At 33.4% G+C, this 25,277-nt stretch overlaps 2 protein-coding genes across 4 annotated transcripts in view; one reads left to right on the forward strand and one right to left on the reverse strand.

Annotated features, from left to right (window-relative positions):
- Positions 1–17,835, forward strand: part of LOC114332474 (RNA-binding protein Musashi homolog 2-like) — a 340,999-nt gene extending 323,164 nt beyond the window's left edge. For 2 of the 3 annotated variants that reach the window (XM_028282269.2, XM_028282270.2), the window contains one exon: positions 606–17,835. In XM_028282269.2, the coding sequence (XP_028138070.1) occupies positions 606–1,085 (480 nt within the window). In that variant the 3' untranslated portion in view covers positions 1,086–17,835. The remainder of the gene's footprint in view (positions 1–605) is intronic. The other variant, XR_007697837.1, reaches the window with a different exon arrangement.
- LOC114332479 (uncharacterized) overlaps positions 1–25,277 on the reverse strand; it is a 287,210-nt gene that overhangs the window by 213,809 nt on the left and 48,124 nt on the right. The gene's annotated exons all lie outside the window — the stretch shown is intronic.

Genomic DNA, 25,277 nt, shown 5'->3' on the forward strand with positions numbered 1-25,277 from the left:
GGTCCTAATGCACCGCTGTAACGTGGTACGTTAACCCCTAGCATTGAACAGAACTTCTACGAAATAAAATATAATATAGTTTATATTAGTGCACATATGATTGGCAATGACCGCTAATAAACTCATGTCTGTTGTGATTTAGTAATGTATTTATACACCAACAATAAGAGCCGACGATTCATTCAGATCGATCGTTAGTCACGCGATGAAGAAACAATACGCTAGGTCGTGATATTGTTTACTTATTTATTGTTTACGTTAGACCATTGTTATGTTTAAATCGAACACTGTTGAAGTTAAAACATAATATAGTGAGAATGAAGGTTTTATTATACATCAAATTAATCCAGGACTAAGGGCGCTATATCTCAGCCACCAGACGTATTACCAACTCGGTCGGCCGTTCTCCGGTAAGAAATACATTGCCCTATGATACCTGCACTGCATTCTAACTGTGGCTTCTACTTTAGGATATTTTGACATATTTGTATTATCATCTGCCTTCAGGTGCTCTTTAACATGTTTCTTCATGCGGTAATAAAGGGTGGCGCCATATAATTTTATTAAAAATTTAGCTAATTATTTATTGATATTTTCGTTTTTAGGTGGAATGTAAAAAAGCACAACCCAAAGAAGCAGTTCAAGCTAGTGCTCATTTATTAGGTAAACGACTAATGCTCACCGGATTGGGCATGCGTGCCATAGCTCCCGCACCAGGAGTGTTAGCCACAGTTAACCCCCTAGCAACAGCTCAAGCGCAAGCACATGTACAAGCCGTACAAGCTGCCGCAGCAGCCGCTCAAGCCCAGCCTCTCGCATTAGCGACTTACGGAAAACTGTTTGGTACCTACCCACATTTGGCTAGTTACCGCTATTCACCTTATCCGATAACAGCAGTCAGTGCAGGCGCAGCAGCCACACAGAACCCTGCTCAAGCACCTGCAGCTCATACGCCTGCACCCCCCACAATGGCGCCCCCAGTCGCTGCTAGCCCTTACCAAGGCTACAATCTCACAAATGTTGATATGTCATCGTTTCAGGGAGTCGACTGGGGATCCATGTACGGTGTCGGCATGTATGTCTAAGTGTTCACACATTTGTTATTTAGGTTTCTTGTGTTAGGTTATTGTGAAGGACTTCCATGAAAATAAACGATACATTTCCAACAGAGGAAGGGATACTGCATCTACCAAATACGTCAAGTTCCTTTTGCGACTTCTAGCCTTATTTTATTTCTTATTTTATCATACATACTGAAGGTACTGCCATTGTATGCTTGATAAGGCAACCTTTCCTATAACTTTTAATAACATGTGCCATATTCATAAATAATCCCAGTATGTTGTATGTTTCAAATTTAAATAGTTGATAATTTTCCTTTTTATTTTATTTCTTTATTCTATTACTTTTTTTTGTAATTCACTTACTGTATGGTATGTTTTAAATTGTACAATTTTATGACCAATGCTTTCTCTTCAACTCAAAGCCTAAATGGTTCTCAATACACTTTTGCGCAAGATAATATTTATCTATGATAAATAAACTATATGTTAGTAGATGTAAAATACCCCTTCCTTTTCTTAATTGTCAATGGCAGCGGCTCGTGCCTACTTTTCAATGGTATTATTGATGATGCTACAGTGGTGATTTTTTTCTGTACATAGAATCACATTGCCACAATGCTGTCGGGCAGTTTTTCTAAAAGCATCACACACATTGCGCTTACAACTATTTCAAAATACTCCTAGAAATAATATCTAGTCGAGAACTACTCGTATTCGGCCATAAACAGGTTAAACGCCTTCAATTATGGTTCTTGTAGTACTCGACTGTCGGTTTTGATGCCGTCTTTCTGCTCATCTAGCATCTCGGCAATAACTCGCAATAATCAGTATTAAATTTTTGAGAAAAAATAAATTGCCGTTTTGTTTTAATTATTTTCCGTATGAAAAAAACTCTTGATATTCCTGTCATATGGCAATAATTATAACTTATTTATAATGGAACATTAAAAAAAAAAGGTTGTGTTGAGTGTACTTAAGTTATTATACCTTAGTACTTAGATGGGGCTGGAAAGGATTGTTCTTTCGAATAAACAGAATAATCCAATACACATCGTATATCGAAGTCTATACTTTATTTTACGTTAAGAACGAAACGTTTGGCTTATGCAGATCAGTGTTGCCAAGGTCGACATAAGATTCATTCTCGACACGATAGAAGCGGCATCGGCGCGGTTCTATCGTCCATAAGAAATACACGGCCCTATCTACGCAATGTTCCGTTCTTAAGGTGAAACGCTCTATAGACACCATTCTGTACGTAATATACAGATATTTTTTATTGGAATATTCTGTTTACACACTTACTTAAGTATATCATTCAATCAATACTTTCCAATCCCTGTACTTAATTTATTGTATTTCACCATTTTTGACTGATAGGACGGTACTTATACATTAGTAATTATTTTATGAGTTAGTTTTTCGATCGAGTTCATCACTTTATTCACTATTTAATGATATTAATTTTATTCAAAGGATCTCATTCATTCGAATTTTTAGTGTTATATTCGATGTGATCTATTTACACAAATGGAACCATGTTTTATATACTTAAAATATCTACAGGGTAGTGAAATGATTATTTAAATGTAATGAGGAGTGTAGTTTCTACACCACTGTAATAAAAAGATGGATCTGATTATTCATAATCTTGGAATATTCTTCATAAAATATATTATTATGAATTACCTAATTTAACTAATATGTGATTTTTCTACTTAAACGTAACTTAGGTATACTACTCACAGTACTTAGATTTATGTTTTGAAGGGACCTGGTATTTACCAATATTAGGTCTGTCCTTTGTATATGAGCAATTAAAAGACATACATAACTTTATATAATCTTAAAACGAATATCAGATCTGCTATTCCTTTTTCTTTTTTTATGACCTGTGTTTACTGGGTTATTTTTATTCATTTTTGCGATTCTGATGAGCCGCTGTCGCGTCATTTGTTCGGTAGTTTTCTTGGTAAACCTCTTCCTGCAGACCATTCGTCTCTTACAATCGTGACTATTCTGTTATCCTGCATTCGCGTTATAATGTTAATTTCAGTTCTTTCTTCTTTCTCACTCACATCACACCACATACTATATCCCCGTTTTTTATGCAGTCACACCTAGTTTTCTATTACCAAATCAAATAGGAGTGGGCATAATATTACTCGCTTGTGTTATTCTTGTCTTTATTAGTATTTCTTCAATTAGTGTTCCATCATTTTTATTTTATCTAGTCAGAATTAATTTTTGTGTAATTGTGATCATTTTAGGAGGTACTATTTTTTAAGTGTCACTACTACCTTTGGTCGAACGCTTTTGTTAAATCTAGGAAGCTTATGGAGGAGAACTATGGCATTCCATGGCTTTTCTACTAGCTTACGAATTATAAACATAAAATCTGTTGTCGATTTCTTCTTTCGAGATTCCTATTTTTCTTCATATCTAGGAATCATAACTTTTCAGCTGTAATTTAAAAAAAATATTTTTTCCAGCATTCTCCATAGTTCATTAGGTTTTTTCCTGTTTTGAATATCAGTTTAGCGATGCAATACAATTTTTTATTATTTATCTTGCTAACAAATGGTCGTGCGTACTTAATTTTTATTTTGATTCTATTCTATTCTCCCATTTTGATCCCATATGTTTTTCTTCTTTGGGGTTTCCTTTTCTCTTTATACATTTTTAACAAATTTCGTATTTTTTCAGATTTAACATTAACCTGTGACTATTTACCTACTTTTTTTAATTTTTGTTAATGCTACTTCATTTTTTGATGTTAACTCTCTTTATATCACTGGACTTATTTAACCAGCAGTGGATAATTATTTAATCAGCGAAAAAAATAATTTCATTCACATAACAGTCTCCAAAATTGTTAAACCAAGACGATCCAAATCTTCTGGAGTAATAACTCTAAAACTCTAAACCGGTTTGGAATAATGACTTCTATGAGTTCTCTTATAAACTGGGTTTCGGCGTGACACTAACTCTTTCAGCCGTGACTATAGATTTTCTAATGGATTTAGATCAGGACTATTTTCAGGCCAAAACAGGACAGTAATGTCATGGTAGATATAAAGAAAAGCAAATGGAATAATAAGAAAATAACTGTTCATATGTCAATATGAATATATTCAAAGAGGATCGTACATTTTTGTAAATAGATCACTTATAATAATTATTATTAAGAGCAAACAAAATCGTTAGTGCAGCTAGGCCATAAAACTTGCCGAGTTTTTCAAGATCGGCCAGTTCCTACTCTTTCAATTAAAAAAAAAAGATTGCACAGATCTAGTCATGATTTTTGCTGATATTTTTTTGACAATCTACGCTTGGCTTACCTTTTGGTGTTTACAACTCATTTAAAATTGTACTCAATTCATACTTAGATTGATGTAAGTATAAAATTTTACCGAAAAAGCTATAGCAAACTACATAACGCAAATTAATACAGTGAAATTCAAATACCAACAATAACATTTTTGTAATTGAAGTTTTGTTTATTAGATAGGCCCTAGCCACTCACTTCTTGTAGTTCAAATGTGCTTGGAAATGTTTTTCTATTTACATATTTTTGCAAATGAAAAATTTTAAAGTCGCCGACTTTTTATTGTTTGTAATTTTTAAACCTTTCTATGGCTTCTTTTTTTAATACATTCAACAAGGAGGAGCTCTACTTTATTGAAAACCTCTGTTAAATACATTTAAGAAAGTATAGGAAGTATTTTATAGTCTTTCTATAAAAGGTATTAATACACGAAAGTCACCTAAGGTAGTAAGTTATGAGTTAATGAGGAATTGAACATTGTTCAATTTATTTTTTCATTTATCTGCCTTGGACGACAAATAATTGTTTTTGTCGTGAAAATGTGGTTGATTTTACACCATTTGAAGAATTTTGGTCTAGTCTCAAATGGGAATTTCTTGAATCAAACAAAATCGACATCATTCAATGTTAGCTTTTTAAAAATTAGTCTGTCTCTCTATTTCTCTCCCTCCTTCTCTTGTCGTTTCCCCATTACTCCTAACAAATTTTCTTCACTGGTCTCTACCTTCAGCTATTGTAAGAATTTCACAGAACCATCTCGTTGGTGACTTGTGACTTCTCCTCGGAACGTTTTCAGAAACAATCTCTCTAAATAATCGTCCCTTCTGTGTACCATACTAGTAAATAACTGTAGAATTCACTGCAGACATGTTGTGGAAAGCCTTTTTATATTTTCAGGTTGGTTAAGAATGGAAACGTTTGTCCGCTGAGTTGACAAAGGTATGCGCAGGCGCAGCCATCGTCTCTAACCGCATCTCAAAGGCATCCATTTTTTGGCGTTCTTATGCGCAAGAGTCCAAATTTCTGCCTCGTTTAGAAATGCATTGACCGGCAAAAATTATTTCCATTAAAAAATACAGATTAATATACTTTCACTTATTCGTTGACGGTTGTTTTCTTGCAGTCAGTCGAATAAGGATAACTTTGCTTCTCTTGTAATGTTTCTGTAATGAATTTTGCCAAAATACTTTTCTTGTCAAAAGAATTTTGAAAATTGTTTTCTGAATTCCAAATATTTTTACAATGTCTTCCATACTCTATCCAAACATTTCTGCAAACCATTCTGAGGCTCCATTTTTTCGAGTAAATGAAAATTTGGTAAATCGTTTTTAAAAGATTAATTTTATCCACTCCCCACATATTTTTTGTAATTCTTATATACTCTGTATACGGTACAAATACATATTATATATTTATTTATTCTATCTTCTGCATTGTTAATCAGTATTTGCAATACCCTTATATAGTTGAAAGCAATTATAACAGGTGTAACAACAAACCATTTAGTTAGAATTATTTCGCGATCGGAAATAGACAGTTCTTTAACATCGCCTTGTCCTTGCTGTTGCATTAGTTAATCCGTTAAGGTAAATCCCGTTCATCACAAAAGTATTTCCTTTATCTACAGATGTGCACATGTATTTTGTTCACACTTGTAATAAAAAATTCGAAACTACAATTTATAAATGTAAATACTAGGGATATAAAGAATAAAGTCAATTTACTTAACTAGGGGTAAAAAATAAAAGCAATTTCAATAATGTAACAGGCGCAACTTCCGTGCTTTTCTACAAGTCTTGCTGTTTACAGTAGATTACACCCAAAACTCGATTTTCACAGTCTCTTAAAACTATGTGCAACAAATATAGCAGTGTGGCCAGACCCAGATTTAGTGAAATTTCACTAGATTTAGTAATTTTTTAACAATCTAATGAAATAGTTATCTTTTCAAAATAGACACAATTCTAACGATTTTTGGAAGTTTCTATTAGGGAGCTCGCAAACCAAAAGCGATATCCTTACATCGCATAACATACATTTCGAAAAGATACGCACTGAGTGTCACATCTGGTTTTCGGTGAACGAAATTCCACCGAAAGTCACCGAAGATTCACCGAAAACCAGATGTGACACTCAGTGCGTATCTTTCCGCAATGTATGTTATGCGATGTAGGGATATCGCTTTTGGTTTGCGAGCTCGCTTATATTGAATTCACCGAAAACCAGATGTGACACTCAGTGCGTATCTTTCCGCAATGTATGTTATGCGATGTAGGGATATCGCTTTTGGTTTGCGAGCTCGCTTATATTGAATACTCTTGCTACGTATATTACAAAAAATAATTTTTATTTTATTTCACCTGTCCCAACTGACGGTTTCGTTGTAACCACTTAAAACAGTGGTTTATCTTTTATTTCTGTTATTATTAAAAAAATTTCAGGAGTATTTTTAATACCTTTGTATCAAAATTATTCATTTAATACTTCCACGTATGTATTGTTTATTTATCACTTTTACAAAGAAAGAGAAATCCCCAAAGATTCCTAATATTTTCAAAAAGATAAAGGTTGTTTTATCTATTTCAACCAGATAACTTTCAAGCAGATAACCTTCAACCAGATACGTTTTATGTAAATATTATAACCTAAATACCTATTCTCGAAAATGTAATAAAACTTAATTGTTTCGTAATGGCTGATGTGAGCACTTTGGTCCCAAGCATTTGGTTCTTTTGAATTATCGTTGTTTGAAATCTTATTTCAGCATAATTATTAAGGACTTTAACTTTTGAACCTTGATAAGTCCAATATAGGGAAATCCCCTGAAAAGTTCATAGAATTTTTTTTAAATCTAGTGATATCTAGTGATTTTTTCAGCGAAATCTAGAAACTTTTATAAATTTGACCTGGCAACACGTAGTATACAGTGATGAGTGAGCTAATAATCGGCAAAATAACGCAAAAGCTGGAAAACATAATGCATTGCGAGACAAAAAGAAATGAAAGTAGTGGAGGTGGAAATTATCGTTATAAACGTATAAATTAACATTACATAGTTTCCCACCTTTAGACGTATCAGAGGAGTATGACAACTGTCATTGCGACAGTAGAATTTTATAAAATTCTCCTGTCACAGACGTCCAAAGGTGGGAAACTATATAATGTAATGTTAATTTATACGTTTATAACGATAATTTCCACCTCCACTAGTTTCATCTCTTTTTGTTCCGCAATGTATTATGTTTTCCATCTTTTGCGTTATTTTGCCGGTTATCTCTCATCACTGTATTATAATGATTGAAATTGAAATCTGCAATAAGTGGTACCTCAATACAGTTAAGGTGCACAAATATACTCAACAGGAGCGAACGAGTTAGCTCATTTTTTAGATTGTTTTAATTTAAAATTTTAATATTAAAAAAGAGTAGTTCAATATTCTTGGTCTCTGATATTGGTTTACTAAACTACTTAACCTTTCTTTTATTTTGCATCTTATTTATTTGCACCAGCCTCTTTATTTATTTATGGCGTCCGAGTAATTTGCTCGACTATTTTGGCTGCTTTCGGTTAAATATAATAATATATACTTAACATATAAGAAAATTGTACATGTGTTTATTGAGTTGAAAGCACCATCAGAATCCTTACTCTTTGAACCATCACACTATCCCTAATCACTTGTTTCAAGTAGACAGAACTGCCTACATTCCGTATTAGCTGTGCATCGAGTATCTTTTTAACAGTATAATAATTATAATACGTGTGATTCAAGGACCAATGCGTCTGCCATCGTTGGAAACAACCTTGGTACAAGACGAAACTAAGAGCTACATGACACTCCAACTGTCACATTTAAGGCAACTGTTTTATGATATTTCGTTTGATTGATTGTTTTGGTTTCAGGAAGTTTTATTTTTAAGTATTATGTTTTATATGCTTCTAATCTAGTGTTGAAACCTGTTTTGTTGGCCAATACATTAGTCAGTATTTAAACATGCAAAGGATGGGAGTTATTGTATAAATGAAAAATTAAAGAGCAGCAAAAACCACTGAGAAATCATTTGATATTTTCTTATTTGGCTTTTGACACATTCTTGTCACCACTATCATCAATTAATTTGTCTAAATCAGCTTTTGGACATAATCGCAGCCTCTATTGCTTATTTATTTCTGTGGTTTTCCGGGTTCGACTCCGCGTTGAATAATTTTGCGTTTTAGAAAAATGACGTAAGTCAGATTAGTTCTGCTTTTCTCGATATTTGAGAAGAAAGGATTTCTGGGCGCTATGCCCTGTGTTTAAATACCTTGCTGCGCTGCTTGTAGTCAAAATGCTCAGCCCTAGAAGCTGGGCAGAACCACCTTTCAGTTTCAGTTATGCATTCCTCCAGCGTGTCCACGATGATATCCCGAGACCACACGCAGAGTTTGGTAATATTAAAGCGGAGCTGAAACAGTTAACTTTTTGCTTGCTCCTGAACACCTTGCCTCCCTTCGGGTCGACGCCATTCTTCATGTTTCTTTCTCTAGAATGGCCTCTTCACATATCTCTGAACTGCTCTCTACCGATCTGACGACCTAAGCATTTCTTCCACTATCTCCATGACTGATTGCACCCTACCTCCTAGCTCTCTCTCTCTCTCTGTTTCTCTGTCAATCAGGCTCCTCTCAGCTATTCATCTATCGCATACCAACAGAGTATGTGAGGCAATGTCCGATATCACACAGTACAAGTCACCTTCTGTCTTTACAAGGTATTAAATAAAACTTTGTATATTACTTATCATCATGCAACCTTTTCCGTCCACTGCTGGACATAGGTATCTTCCATTTTTCGCCACTCTTCACGGTTCTGTGCATCTTGTTGTCATTTCTTAGACATTCGTTTAATATCGTCCATCCAGCGTGTTGGTGGTGGACCTCTGCTGCGTTTGTCTTCTTTTGGGCGGTAGACAAATAAGTTTTCTGGTCTATCTTGAGTCTTTTAGTCTCGATACGTGACCTGCCTAATTCCATTTCAGCTTGGCTATGCGTTCGACCATATCAGTGACACCTGTTCTTTTCCTCAGGTCTTGGTTCCTTATTTTGTCTTTTTTTGTCACGCTGGGAATCGATCTTTCCATGCACTTTTGTGCCACTCGCATTTTTAGTGCTGTTATATTTGTGAGCGTGAAAGTTTCTGCTCCTGTATAATAGGAAGGACGCATTGGTCAAATGTCTTCTGTTTCATAGGTATCGGGATGTTGCTCTTTTAAAGATGTCTCTTAGTGAACCATACGCCGCCCAAGCAATTCGTCATTGAAATTTACAGGTCTGATTATCCTTGCTTATTTTGATTTCATGACCGAGATATAATATAAAGGGTGTCCCCGAAAATAGTGCGTTCCTTAAAGGTATAGGTAGAAGGCATAATGTAGAGCAAAAAGTCTTATAACATTTTTTTCTAAATTGATCCGTTTGACCAAAAAACGAAAATACATTTTGATATGCAAATTGAAGTCTGGCAACAACGCGCAACTCAAAAATCTAAAGATTAAAAAAGTAGGTTTGTAGGTCAGTTGCATCTGGTAGGTAAAATAATGTAAATATCAACCAAACCCTTAGAGTAGGGAGAATTTTTAAAATTCTCCCTACTCCAAGACCAAACCCATATCCATTATTTTACAGGTAGGTACCTACGATGTCAACAACTCCAAAAATCACACCTCGAAGTAAATAAAAAAGGGGTTATTTGGTTAAATTTCCACAGTCACAGCAAGTTCTTCTAGGCTACGTTGCCATGTCATTCAAATTTGTTAAAATAAAAATTCACTTATATGGAGAACAATGTAATTTTTTTCTTGGAAACGGTTAACTTTAGAAAAAATGTTATATAACTTTTTTGTTCTAAATTGTGTATTATATCCATACCTTAAAGGAACGCACTATTTTTGGGGACACGCTGTATATTATATACAAACAAAGGAAGTTTATATTATGTACTTTTCTGTCAATTCGACCACTTGATTTTGGATGGTTAGGTGTTTGCTGGGAACTAAATTTTTCATAAATTTGGTCTTACTTATGTTCATTTTTTACTTATGCTTTTATACTTTTACTTTATTACTTATGCCATCGTAGAATAAATTAGATTTGTTGAACTACATACCCATCCTTTGAATTGCCTTAATACTAAGTAGCTCATTTTATCGTTGTTTTAAAATCTTAGCTTAGCTAAATTTCTGCGTTAGCTTATTTTTAAGGAAACTAGGGAAGGAAGCTTCCCGTAGCGTTTAAAATAAAAGACATCCCCGTTTCAGTATTTTATTTGGACTGATTCGCTCTTAGTTTCGTGTCGCTCATTTTAAAAGAATGGTTCATACTGATGTTTTTATACTATAACGTAAAAAATAGTTTTTAGTCTTATAAGCCCGATTCGGACGCAGTCTCTAGAACTACCTTGTGATAGTTGTTAGGCAGCTAGAATTGCGTCGGTTTTGCCAAGTTGCCAATCGTTATATTTTCTGTAGAATAGTTTACAAAACTCTGTATGCACTAATGTAACGCTTCCATTTCCATTTGGGGTTACAAGTTTAAATAGTTTCTTTTCATTATAAGTAGTTTACTTGTACCAGAGTATACCTAACAATTAGTATTCCCACTCAGATTTGGCGGCAAAGAACACGTATGTTTACTGCGCAGACGGTGACGTCATTTACTGCGCAGACAGCAGCGTCATTTACTGCGCAGACAGCTCTTGTGTTTTCAGTGAGATGTAACTAAAGTATCTTAATTAACTGATTCAAAACTCTGTATTTGATTTTCAAATGAAACTTTGGATTTTAGTCTATTTGACAACCACACAGCTTTAAAACTACCATATTTACTAAAAACTGTCCATTTGATTTTTTATAGTTTATAAGACAGTTATGTAACAAATAGTTGTGAAACTTTAGAAATCAAAATCATAGATAAAACGCAGTGAAAGAAATATTTTACATTAAAAATATATAAACATTTTCAATTTTGTTGCAGCCCGAAATCGCAGCAGCATTATATTCTAGTTCAATCAGAAATTTTCTACATCTGCTAAGAAAAAGACTAAGTTTTCAATCTAATAACACAAACTACACAGCTTTAAAACTACCATATTTACTAAAAACTGTCCATTTGATTTTTTATAGTTTATAAGACAGTTATGTAACAAATAGTTGTGAAACTTTAGAAATCAAAAGCATAGATAAAACGCAGTGAAAGAAATATTTTACATTAAAAATATATAAACATTTTCAATTTTGTTGCAGCCCGAAATCGCAGCAGCATTATATTCTAGTTCAATCAGAAATTTTCTACATCTGCTAAGAAAAAGACTTTTCAATCAAAGTTTTCAATCTAATAACACAAACTGACATTAAAATATCATTCTAAATCCCATCAGATTGAAAACAGGGGAACCTTCTCTGGTCACAACCTCCGAGGCTTCTAAAAAATGCAAGCCATATGGCTGCCAAGACTATAGGAAGATGGGGGGATTTTACAATTCATAATTCACGTCCCATCTGCTCAGCATGGAAATATTTTACGTTTTTTTTTTAAATTTCCCGAAAAATGAAGTAGTAACAATTAGAGAGTTTTGAAATTGATTAACTGCTACATATGCATGTATCCATTTCGTTAAAAATTGTTTCAAAATAAATGAAAGTCTGCTCTATCGCGTCCATATGTGCAGTGCTATGCCTGATTTACCCTCGCACAATATGGCGTCAACGTCACCGAATTTGTAACTAAAGAGATCAAAGGTACCGCGTCAGAGAGAGTACTGATTGTTAGGTGTACTGTGCTTGTACATTCTAGTGAGTTGGTGTATAGGCTCTTCTTATAATTTAGACAGTTTATTAACATCTAACACTTCACCAGATTCTCTGTTATATAAAATCTTTCAGATTATTGTATATAATAAAACAACGTGACATTTTAGTTCATACAGAGCATTAAAAATGTTGAGTACCTTGTATATTTGACTGACCCCTTTTTAGCAATAAGTTTTATTCGCGGCAGCTTTTTGATTGCGTTTCGTTCCAATAGTAAGGAACTCATACCTTTGAAAAGGACATTCAAGGTACATATTCATATTTTTAGAATATATGCACCTACGTGCATAAGTTCTAGGTAGCTTTTAATATGATGACACTTGATTTCAAGTTATTTTATTTATGGTCACTGAAGTGCCAAATTTTAAGTATTATAACGTTCGATTTGCAACTTTGCATTGATTAAAAGGAAACAAGGAAAGTAACTGCTTTTTTAAACGAAATTGATTGAAACTCGCACACTTAACGCTGATATCGATTTCAGGTACCAAATGTAAGAGTCCATGTTACCTTATTCACTTCTTAAGATATTTTTTAAATGTAATAATTTTGGATGATAAAATATACGGGTAGCGAAATATCATAACAGATATGGAAATAACGGAAAAATAATCCACTGTCCTTCATAATATAATGTTTTTTTATGTTATTCAATTAGGTTTTTACTTCATTGTAATATTTTCTTTGTTTAGATTTAATCTTCCAGGATTAAATTTCTTTATTTAGGAATTGCTTCCAATATCTCTTTATCTAGCTTGTTGTGGCCACAAGACTGTCTGGAAGATTTACTATGTTCTGCAAACTGGCAGCTCTATCTGTTCCATGGTCTCTCCATTGTTAATCTTGGTTTTACGCCTTCTGCCTGTAATTTCCATATCCAATGGTATTGCTTCATGCATGATCTCGTAGTGTTACATAACAATATTTGACATAACACGAAGATCTGCTCTATTGCAAACTCACCCATAGAGCTCTGTAGATGGCGTAGCATAATTTATTTTTGGATTTTTTCTCTATTTATTTTATAGGCTGGTAATTTTTCTTGGATATCACCAATATTAGTGTTCGTGTTGATTAACCTACTATATTCAGCATATGTAAATTAATACTTGTCTTTTAAAAGGTTTTAGCTGTTGGTGTTTCTTTTATTAATTTTTGTCGGTGAAATTCCGGGCAATCTTTCAAATTAATGGTGAAATGATCTCCCATGCAACTAAAACATTTTGGTGTTATTTCTTCTTCCGCACACTCTTTCGAGTTATGGTCTTTGTTACATTTATAGCGTCTGGGTCGAAATTTACATTGGTTTCTGAGGTGCCCATAACGCAAACAATTAAAACAAAGTAGTACTTTTTGTTTGTATGATTCTACCTCTTTTATAACTTTATTGATAATGGTATATTTAGGTAATATTTGTGTTTTGAAACTAACAACACATGATTTATGTAGCTGGCACAAACTCTGTCATTTCATCTTTTGTAACTTTACGATTTATTCTTTTAACATTTAAAACTTTCAATGGTAAATGGTGATCATATGATTTAATTTTATTTTTAAGGTAATCTTCAGAAAATTCCGTCTCAATGTCTCTTATTACACCCTGTCTGACAATAATAAATTTGGGAACATAAATATCTAAATTGTTATCAATAAATACTTTATCGTTTTTGTCGCTGATAAGGTAATTAGCGTTTTTTGGATCCTTCATTTTAATGCGAATTCTATTGCGACCTATTTAATTGGTCTTTACCAAAGCCATCAAATTAAATAAAAAAAAGCTGTTGGTGTGTCTTTACAGATTGGTAAAGAAAATTTAGAAAAAGCTAATTGATCTTTACCAAAGCCATCAAATTAAATAAAAAAAAAGCTGTTGGTGTGTCTTCTGGCTATACGAAATATATACCTAAATTTACAAAGCGTATGATAAAATATAATCTTCTTCTAATGGCGCTACAACCCTTTGTGAGTCTTGGCGTGCTTAACAATGTTCTTCCATTCTGCCCTGTCGGATATTTTCCTTGCCACTGCCTGATATTCATGGTTTTTAAGATCCCCTCTACGTCGTCTATCCATCTTTCACGGGGCGTTCTTGTTCTATTTCCTTGGAGCTTCCATCTCTGGATTACTTTCACAGCTCGATTATCTGGCATATCAGAGCTTAAAAAATTGTTTCGCTGGCTGAGAATTTTAGAGATTCAAGATCCAAATACTTAACTTCACGTTCATAGTTGGCACTGAATGTACTTAATTTTTTTGTCTAACATGTTTTTGTCTATATACCATGAATTAAGTTGAACCAATTTAGAATTTGCTAATTGCATAACTGAAACCTGAATTCGATATCAGCATTCATATTATAAACAATTTCACTATAACTGTGTACATTCCAGTCAACAAAATTTTTGGGACATGTGATCGTTGCGAACAAATTTTCATAACCAAAGAGCAAATAAACGAACAAAAAGTTGACTTCGAGAATCATTGTAAACGTTTGCGTTCCTTATTTTCTTTAACCATTCAAGGGCATCTAGAGTAGGTAACTGTAAATTATTATCAAGTTGACAAGCAATAAGCAATGTGAGACAGAATGAACAACCCTCTATTTTTGTATCCAATTATAATTGTTAAGACAAATAAAATGGTTTAGTTTCACTTGTTAGTAAGTGAACCCTTACTGAAAAAAGAACTGTAAATAGTAGTATTTTACTCAGAGGGTCTGAATGATTGTGACAAACCAAGTGGTCAGGAAAATACATTTAGGTGTTAAGTCGAACCTAGGACAAATAATCCCTGGACAAGTAATCCCGGACAAAAAATCTCTACAAATTATTCCTGGACAAAAAATCCCCAGACAAAAAGTCCCCACCTAAAATTCCGCTCAATAATCCTCAATTTTTTTGGACAAAATATCCTCACAAAAAATCTAGGACAAAAAATCCGCAAGACATATTTGCTGCTGAATAGTTCTGAAAAGTTTTCTCGTGAACGCAATCGACGCAAATGTTTTTCAGCCTCAGTGCATGAGAGTTATAGCAATCGCCATGAAACCGCTTTTCGGCACGAAAATAATGATTAGCCCAAAAATGAATAACCATTTTCAATTTCGTTGCAACACGAAACTACAGCCGCATCATCATTCCAGTTCAATCAGAGAGTGCAGCAAGCACCTCTACCGGTTTCGAAACTTATTAGTATATCATCAGGAGGCACATATGTTGCTCTCTCTGACCCAACTAGGACAAACCCCGGCGTGCAGTCACGGATTGCAACGAACGAAATGGCAGAGATGCCCTAGCGGCAACTGCTATCAAAAAACTAAGTTTTCAATCTAATAGCACATAAATCAACATCCAAAAATGTCATTCTACATCCTATCAGATTGAAAACAATGGGAACCTTATCTGGTAACACCTCCGAGGCTTCTACAATTTGCAAGCCATAACGGATGCTGAGACTCGGGAAGATGAGGGAGTTTTACAATTTATAATTCACGTTCCATCTGCTCAGCGCGGTATAGTTCCAACGAGAATGGTTTTCTTATAATGATTACCATTTAAGATTAAACATGAATTGTAATTTCGATTACCAAATTTCGAATTCCAACTGGTTTTCCCCAGTACGGATTCATGCTCTAAAGTTCTAATTTTCCATGACAAAAGAGTGAATTTTTTCAAAAATCGTGGAAAATGTGGGGATTAGTGTGCGATGAACTATGAACAAAGCAACAATGAGGAAAACAAATATGCGTGTTGTTTAAAATTCGTTACATGATACAAATTGTTGGTACATGATACGTGTTGTTTTTGGAATAGTTGAAATGTGTAAGCGAACACACTCAGAAATAATGATTTTTTGGTATCTTCAGAGTGGGACTGAATGTTGCTTGCATTGAATTGAATCTGATGACTAAATATTTTATGCGTAAAATTTACCAAAAAGAACCAATTAAATTTACTATTCTAACTGGGAAAGAAGCCACAATTTAAGTTAAAAAATGAGTTTATTGACGTTTCGACTTCCACTTCGGAGGTCGAAACGTCAATAAAATCATTTTTAAAGTTAAATTGTGGCTTATTTCCCAATTAGAATAGTAAAGTACGTAAATGCCACAAATATATAGCTACAGAACCATATTAAGAACAGGCTCTTTTTCATTACAATTGGATTGAAACTGATGACTAAATATTTTATGCGTAAAATTTACCAAAAAGAAATAAGTCACAATTTAACTTAAAAAATGAGTTTATTGACGTTTCGACTTCCACTTCGGAGGTCGAAACGTCAATAAAATCATTTTTAAAGTTAAATTGTGGCTTATTTTCCAATTAGAATAGTAAAGTACGTCAATGCCACAAATACATAGCTACAGAACCATATTAAGAACAGGTTCTTTTGCATTACAATAAAAAGATCGTTTTCAGGACCAGCAGTTATCATCACGAATAGGCAATGTTTTGATTCAAAGCAGAGTGAGAAAAAGATTTAAGCGAATAATTACAACATGATTCCTACGGCCTTAGCTCATTCCCCGTATTTTCCATGATTTTTGAAAAAAACTCACACTTTTTTGTCTTTTGTCGTTTTCGGCATGAATGCATGAATCCGTACTGGGGAAAATCAGTTGAAAAAGGAAATTGGAAAACGAAATTACAATTCGTGCTTAATATTAAGCGCTAATCATTATTTTCGTGCCGAAATGCGGTTTCATGACGATCTTTTATTTTTGACGATACTTTTGTGCATTTGGGTCGATTGCGTTCACGGGAAACTTTTGAGAACTATTCGACAGCAAATATTTCATGGAGATTTTTTGTCTGAAATTGATTGTGGGGATATTTTGTCCAAAAAAATTGTGGGGATTTATTTACCGGATTTTTTTGTGGTGAGTTTTGTCGGTGGATTATTTTCTGGGGATTATTTGTGGGAATTTTTTGTCTAGGACTAATTTGGGGGATTATTTGTCCGTACACGGTTAAGTCGTATCGACAAAATAAGAATAGCCGTTTTATGGAGACTGACTTGTTTTCATATAAATATAGTGAATAATCTAAAAAGTAATACTTTCAATGTGGTATTAGCTAGTACCAACTAGATAGCGTTGCTCAAATTGCAATAATTTTGAGGATATTTCTTTGGAGGTGTTGTGCTTCTATGTTAACACGATTAGTTTATGATTTTGGACATTTTCGATAATCCTTCAAAAGCTTAGTTTGCTCAATTGTTAAAGCTGTAGTACTTTTTAGTATTGTTGACCGAACAATCTTCATAAAACTGATGCAGGCTATCCGTAAACGTTAAGGAATTATTAGAAATTTTTGATAAATCGCTCATACTCTCTCAATACGGATATTAATCTCTGGTGGACTATCAAAAACTTCTAGTAATTTTTGTATTTGTAATTGTTACACAAACATAAACTTTTAGCTGTTTGTCGTACGTATTTTAAAGTTACTGTAGCTATAAGTAACGTATAATTTTTTCATAGACATTAGTTCTTAGTGTATGTAGTATGTATCTCTGTGTGTAGTGTAGTATGCGGCGAACAGTCGCAGATGCACTGTAGTACAGTCGTTCTGAATAAAGTAGTTTCATGAAAGTAGATCTATTATGCTTGACCAATCCTATTACTTATGCTTGAGTTTGCCCTAAACAACTCAGACATTCTGCAAGATCAGGAGCGTATTGCAATAACATAAACATTGTAGACGAAGAGGCAGCGCTGAAAAATCTCTTTGAATTTACTAAAGCTATATTTTTCACAGTTGATTACTGTGATTGTGTAGAGAAACGTACTGCGGTCGGTCAAGCGAAACGTAGAACAGGGGTTGCTGACAGGGTATCAAAGTTGCTTTCCTACGAAGGTAATTAAATTCATTTACTAAGGCTGAAAATCAGTACACACATTCTAAATTGAATATAAATAAAAGTTATTATAGTCGGTCAGCTGTATGACGGGACAGAGCCGGTCGGTCGGCCCCAATGAATGTACAGGGTTATTCACTATATTTTGATCCTATTGTAAACTGCTTTATTTACAGAATTAGAAAAAAAATGTAAAATACAAAAGTTATTCGATTTTTAATTATGATTTTTTGACATATATATCGTACTAGTGACGTCATCCGTCTGGACGTGATGACGTAATCGACTATTTTTTTTTAAATGAGAATATGGGTCAAGTGCTAGCTCATTTGAGAGGTTATTCAATTCTCTATACAGTACTATAAACATTAAGATCATTATTTATACAGGGTGTCCAAATTTTTTTTTGAATTATTAATTAAACAATTAATTTAATTAAAACATTTTTTTGGACACCCTGTATAATTAATCATGTTAATGTTTATATTACTGAATAGGGAATTGAATAACCTTTCAAATGAGCTAGCACTCGACCCCTATTCCCATTTAAAAATAGTCGATTACGTCATCACGCCCAAATGGATGACGTCACTAGTACGATATATATTTCAAAAAATCATAATTTAAAAATCGAATAACTTTTGTATTTTACATTTTTTTCTAATTCTGTAAATAAAGCAGTTTACAAGGGGGTCAAAATATAGTGAATAACCCTGTACATTCACTGGGGCCGACCGACCGACCGGCTCTGTCCCGTCATACAGCTGACCGACTATAATAACTTTTATTTATATTTAATTTAGAATGTGTGTACTGATTTTGAGCCATAGTAAATGGATTTAATTACCTTCGTAGGAAAGCAACTTTAATACCCTCTCAGTAACCCCCGTTCTACGTTTCGCTTGACTGACCGCAGTATGTTTCTCTACACAATCACAGTAATCAGCTGTGAAAAATCTAGCTTTAGTAAATTCAAAGAGATTTTTCAGCGCTGCCTCTTGGACTATTGAGTACCTTTAGGCGAGATGCGGTGGTTTTAACTTGTAAATGGTCGAGGAGCTTTGCAAGATTAGAAAGGTAAGTGTTTTAATAGGCTCTGGATTAATATTTTGGCGCGAAGACATTAGTACCGTCACTGAAGGTTTAACCTCCGATTTAGTTGAACCTCCATCGATTTGTATGAAAATTGGTGAGTAGTTAGAGGATACCTCAAGAAACAAAGGTGACTGGTGCCAACTTGAGCTTTTACCTTGGTGGTGGATGCAACCCCTTCTCGTGGGTGAAAATTATTTTATTAAAAATAACCCCACAAATCGGTAGAGGAACAAATTTTAAGCAAAATTTGTTATTAAAATAAATCGATACTTTTTGAGCTATTAAAGGTCAAAGATTTGAATTTTTCAAGAAAAATGTATGGTATAAAGCGGTTTTTCTTAAATAATTAATTGAATATATGTAATAAAATTCAAATAGATTTCTTACTTGAAAAACCTTTTAATATTAACTAAAAGTGAGTTATAGGTGATTGAATGCATATTTTTTTCGGCGAGTAGTTATATCTAAGTATTCAAGCTTAGATAACGGGAAAACGATGCATTTTATAAAATACACTTACTGAATACTTATCAAAGTACTCAAGAATACCTATCAAATCAGCTCCAGATGAAGTTAATAGCATCAAAGCTAAGAAGTTATGAAAATAACAAAATCTTTTCGAATTTTTTAGGAAAAAGTGAAAAATAAAACATGTGCATTTCCACAAAAATTAACATTTATAGTAATCCCTACAAGACTTTCTTCATTTTAGCAAGTAATGACTTCAAAAATTTTGACCGGTTTAGAAAGAATATTATTAATTTGTGAAAAAAAAAATAATCAAAAAGATCATTATTTTTCAAGTTTTCGTAAATCTCATTTTCTTTCGATAATAACTCCAAAAGTAATCGATTCTTCTTCTTGCAGTACCGTCTCCTGTCGGAGGCTGGCTATTATCACAGCAATCTTAACTTTGTTGGCCGCAGCTCTGAACAACTGTATTGAACTGCACCCATACCACTCCCTTAAATTTCGCAACCAGGAAATCCTCCTACGTCCCGATTATGAGTCTTAGCAGATACTACTTTTCTCCTCTCATTATGTGGCCTAGATATTCCAGTTTTTTCGTTTGTATGGTTTTTATGGTTTCTTATTCCTTCCCCATCTTCAGCAAAACATCTTGATTTGTTACTCTTTCTGTCCATGGTATTTTCCACATTCTCCTGTAACACCACATCTCGAATGCCTCAATGTTTTTGATGTTTATCTTTTTCAGTTTCCAAGCTTCCATGCCGTACAGCAGAACGGAGAAAACATAGCACCTTAACATTCTCGTTCTTAAGTTTATATTTATGTCCCGGCTGCATAGGAACTTTTTCATTTTGACAAGCGATTGTCTCGCTATCTCTATTCGCCTCTTGATTTCTCTTGTCTGGTCATTAGTATCAGTGAAGCAAACCCCTAAATATTTGTAGGACGTAACTCTTTAAATGGCTGATTATTTATGGTTAATTTCACATTAGTGTATAGCTTCTTTGTTACAATCATGAATTTAGTCTTTTTGATGTTCAGTTTTAGACCATACTTATTAGTATGAGTGTTTATGTTTTCCAACAAATACTGTAAATTTGCTAGGTTATCTGTTACTATTAGCGTGTCGTCAGCGTATAGTATATTGTTAATTAACTCTCCGTTAATGTTCATACCAATGTTTTGCTCTAGGAGTGCTTCCTGACATATTGTTTCGCTATATATATATATATATTGAGTAGTAGTGGAGAAAGCACACAACCCTGACGCACACCTCGACGAATCTCAATTTCTTCGGTTAACTCATTATCAACCTTGATTTTTGCTGTTTGTCCCCAGTATAACCTGGATATGATGTTAATGTCGAGACTGTCGATGTTTTTGCTTCTTAGGATTTCATACAGCTTTTGGTCTCTGACGAAGGTCTTCTCAAAATCTATGAAAGCTACGTAGAGGTCTTGGTTTACATCCAAACATCTTTGCATTAACACACTCAGACCAAGCAAAGCTTCCCGTGTTCCCAGTCCACTTCTGAATCCAAACTGTGTGGCGCTTATGTCCTCTTCTAATTAAATATTCTTTTGTGAATTACATATTTTTAAAAATACTTTTAGTGTGTGGTTCATCAATGCTATAGTAATGCTAGTAATCGATATACTTAAAAAATGATGAAAAACCAAATTTCAGTTTTTTTTTTAGCAAATATTTTACTTTTTTTATTATATTTGTAGGATAAAAATAACCGAGATAGAAACGTTTAAAGCATAAATTTTACTGCGAGAACCATGTAACCGGGTTCCGTTAACCTTTTATCTAAAAAAATTCGGGATATAAAAGATTAAATTACTACTTTGTAGCCATTGAAACTACCTTTTAAATGGTTTTTAGATAAACCTGATATAACAATTAATGGAGTTAACAATGTTAATTCTAACAAAAAACAACGTTTTTATAAAAAAAAATTTGGAGCATAAAGTTTAATGCTATCAACTTCTTCAGGAGCTCATTTGATAGATAATTATGTACTGTATAGAGTACTGCAACAAGTGTTTAGTAAGTATATGTCATAAAATGCATCGTTTTCCCGTTATTTAAGCTTGAATACTTAGATTTGAGTACTCACCGAAAAAAACATACATTCAATTACTTATAATACCAATACCCACTTTGAATTAATTTTAAAAGGTTTTTCAAATAAGAAATTTATTTGGACTTTTATTCGCTTCAATTTTGATACTAACTTTTTTGTAAAAAGTTATGGTTTGAAAAGACAGTTTAAAATATGCATTTTTTTGCTTAAAATTTGCTCCTCTATTGATTTGTGGGGATATTTTTAATAACATAATTTTCACCCCCGAGAAGGGATGGTATCCACCCCAGGGTAAAAGCACAAGTTGACACCATGTCACTTTTGTTCCTTAAGGTATCCTCTAATCACTCACCAATTTTCACGAAAATCGATGTAGGTTTAACGAAATCGGAGGTAATAGCTCATATCCACCTTCAGAGACTGCACTACATGTGCAAATCATAAGGATATAAAAATATAACTCTTGATATCTTAAAGCATATACGCAGCTGCTAGCATTCAAGTATACCTCACGATTTAATAAAAAATTTCTCACTCGGCTCACTTATTTTTTCTTTAATCGATTTTGTCCTTTGTTTGCAATGTATTTTTCTCATTGCTTATAAGTTATCTCTTAAGCCCCATCGCTCAATTCACTTTAACTTGATACCTCTTGAGTAGAGACCAAAGTTTCTGCATACTCACTGACTCCTTTTTTGTCATATTGTCATTTGTCATATTGTAGAAAGTGTTTTTTCTTAATAATCTTTCTTGTGAAATAGTAAAATTAATTTATTACGGTAGTTACATAGGTTTATACAGTGCACATCTAAACTCTTTTCTTGTCTCCCAACAATTTTCTTACGTATAAAACTTGAATTAATACATTTTTGGCTGAACTGAACTATCATATCTGTTCATAGGTTTTTTAGTGACAATCATTAAAAGAGGTGGACGGACGTCACGTCAGATAATTTTAAATGGGATCATATTCAAAGTAATACATCGTCTTGTATCGTTCAGATCTCATCTCATGTATCACTCAGTATGTTCTCAGATTTTTGTGCAACACTGTGGCGCCTTTTCAAAATGGCGACTGTTCAATATTCAATGGAAAAGTGCTCGAAAGAAATATGACACCTAATAATTTGGTAGTCTTTAGTTGAAATATGAACGAAGTAAACTTAATAAATTGGTAGTCTTTGGGTTCTTTGAAAAACGCCCCAACAGGTGAAGTTCCCACACTCTGATACAATGTATTTGTTTCTAAATGGTAATATATTTCATGTGACATTGGACTCAAACCAAATCTCTGATGATTGTAATCCTAGATTGCTCTAGAATTACTGACGATGATAAATCATCTGAAAGCTTTGACCTCACTTAGTATACTCGTAGAAACAATGACTTATTTTTCCAAACACAGTTAAATCAAGATAATTTTTACAATTCAACGGTCGCCGTTTTAAAACGGTACTATTGAATTGAAACAAACAAACCTAGGAAGATACTGAATCACGATATATTTTTGACAAATTTAAATTCATAAACAAAATTAATTCTATCAGAATAACGGAAAATGGAAAGTTGACCTGCTTAAGTGGTTCTTATCATAGTCAAAGACTGCCAAATTAGTACAGATTCAAACTATTTTTTACACTGTCTCCATTGAAAATTGACGATAACAAATTTGAAATGGCGCGACAATGTCAGAAAAAAATCTAGGAATATACACGAACTTTTAAATGATGTATTACTTGCCATATGATCCTGTCCAAAAATATCCTACAAAATGATACCGTCCCCATTTTTAAAGATTACTGAACTAAAACAACTGTTAAGTTTGTTTAGCAGTAAATGGTTGACTTCAATTAGTGCGATCGTAAATATTATTAAATTTATCTGACTTAGCCCATTGTTAAGACCGGTCCGGAGCGAGGTAGACAGAATTGGTCTTTTGACAATTAACACTGACTAGACGGTACTCCTATAATAAAGCAAAGGATCAACAAAATTTACAATAATTACGACGACAAAACCAAAAAAACGGATGTAAAATATATTGCTTTGCCTTAAATATCCGAAATTAATGTTTTCAAATGAGTTTTAAAATAAATTAAATCTATTTTAATTGCTAAGATTAAAAAAAAGCCAAACATTCAAACATGTAAATTTTACCTGAATACGGGCCTTTTATACTATTGAAGTATCAGTACATAAGTATTGACCATTGAAGTCAACCTTTTACTGCTAAACAAACTATAAATAGGTAGGTGCCTTCAGCTACCCAAACATGCATTAATTTTGTTTTAGAAAAATATTGTGGAGACCTTGGACGCGCACTATATACCTTAACTCTACCTTCATGAATCTTAATCTTTTCTCAAAAGTATTTTACGTATTAAGTACTTGTAATGTCCATGTATTTGTTACTAGTTTTAATTGCTATTTTTGTCAAGTTCCTAAAAATCTGAAGCAAATAAATCTTCATGTCTTCATGAATTTATTTTAAATGGCTTAATGTCGAGAACATTTTGTTTCCATTTGAAATGTACCTATGTTGAAATACATTGCTTTGGTGAATATATGCATCTTCAGCATATCGATAATTTGATGCCCAAAGATAATTATCAGAAAATCAAAATGAGTAGAAGTTGCAGTAACCGCTGCAATAGTTGCAATACCACAATTCATGTAAATTTAGTAACGCGGAAGGGAAGAATATAAAGAAATATTTCTGAAATATGATTTGTGTTGTGGTTTAATACTAACAAGCTGTTTGATTTTGCAGTAGGTACTCTATGCTAAAGTTTTTTGTTGGGGTCGAAAGATCTTGAATTTAAATTATATTTTAGTTGTTTAAAGGCAAGCCTGCTATACACTTTAATTTAATTTGGATACTATATTTCTTTTCAATAATCAAAAATATTTCCCGTACACTAAGTGGCATGTTGACCAAGATTGCATTCATTTTTCAGTTGTGCAGCACTTCAAACAATCATCCGCTGCATAATAGTTTATACAACAGCCCTTGTTGCACCACTACATCGCATGTGTCTGAGGCCTACTACCATCGATGATAAGAAGAAATTGATACAAAATTATATTGGTTTGAAACTGCTGAATATTTTGTATGTCGGATGAATATTATATTCTCTTCAACGTTATGAATTACACTTAGATTATACGGTAATGGCCTATTTACGTCATATTGAGTTTATTCTAATATTCTATGGGTTCCAATATCGCTACGAACGGCACAGCAACCATAAAATATTCCAATGTAGTCCCTCGAAATGCATTTACCAAACCACCTAGAAACTTGCATAGTACAGTTCCTCTAGCTTCCCACAGATAGAGGCAGAAAAGGGTCCTACGTTCCACAATGAATATGACCAAAAGAAAAAAAAATATTGGTCTTGAAGCATTCTTAAAACTTAAAACAACCTAATTGTCAAATTTCCAGCGAATGCACAAAAAATTTCAGAAATATTTCAGAACCAACGACTTTCTAAAGATTTATATAAAAACACAGGTTTTGT

Source organism: Diabrotica virgifera, chromosome 4 (genome assembly GCF_917563875.1).
Source record: "Diabrotica virgifera virgifera chromosome 4, PGI_DIABVI_V3a".
NCBI lineage: Eukaryota > Metazoa > Arthropoda > Insecta > Coleoptera > Chrysomelidae > Diabrotica > Diabrotica virgifera.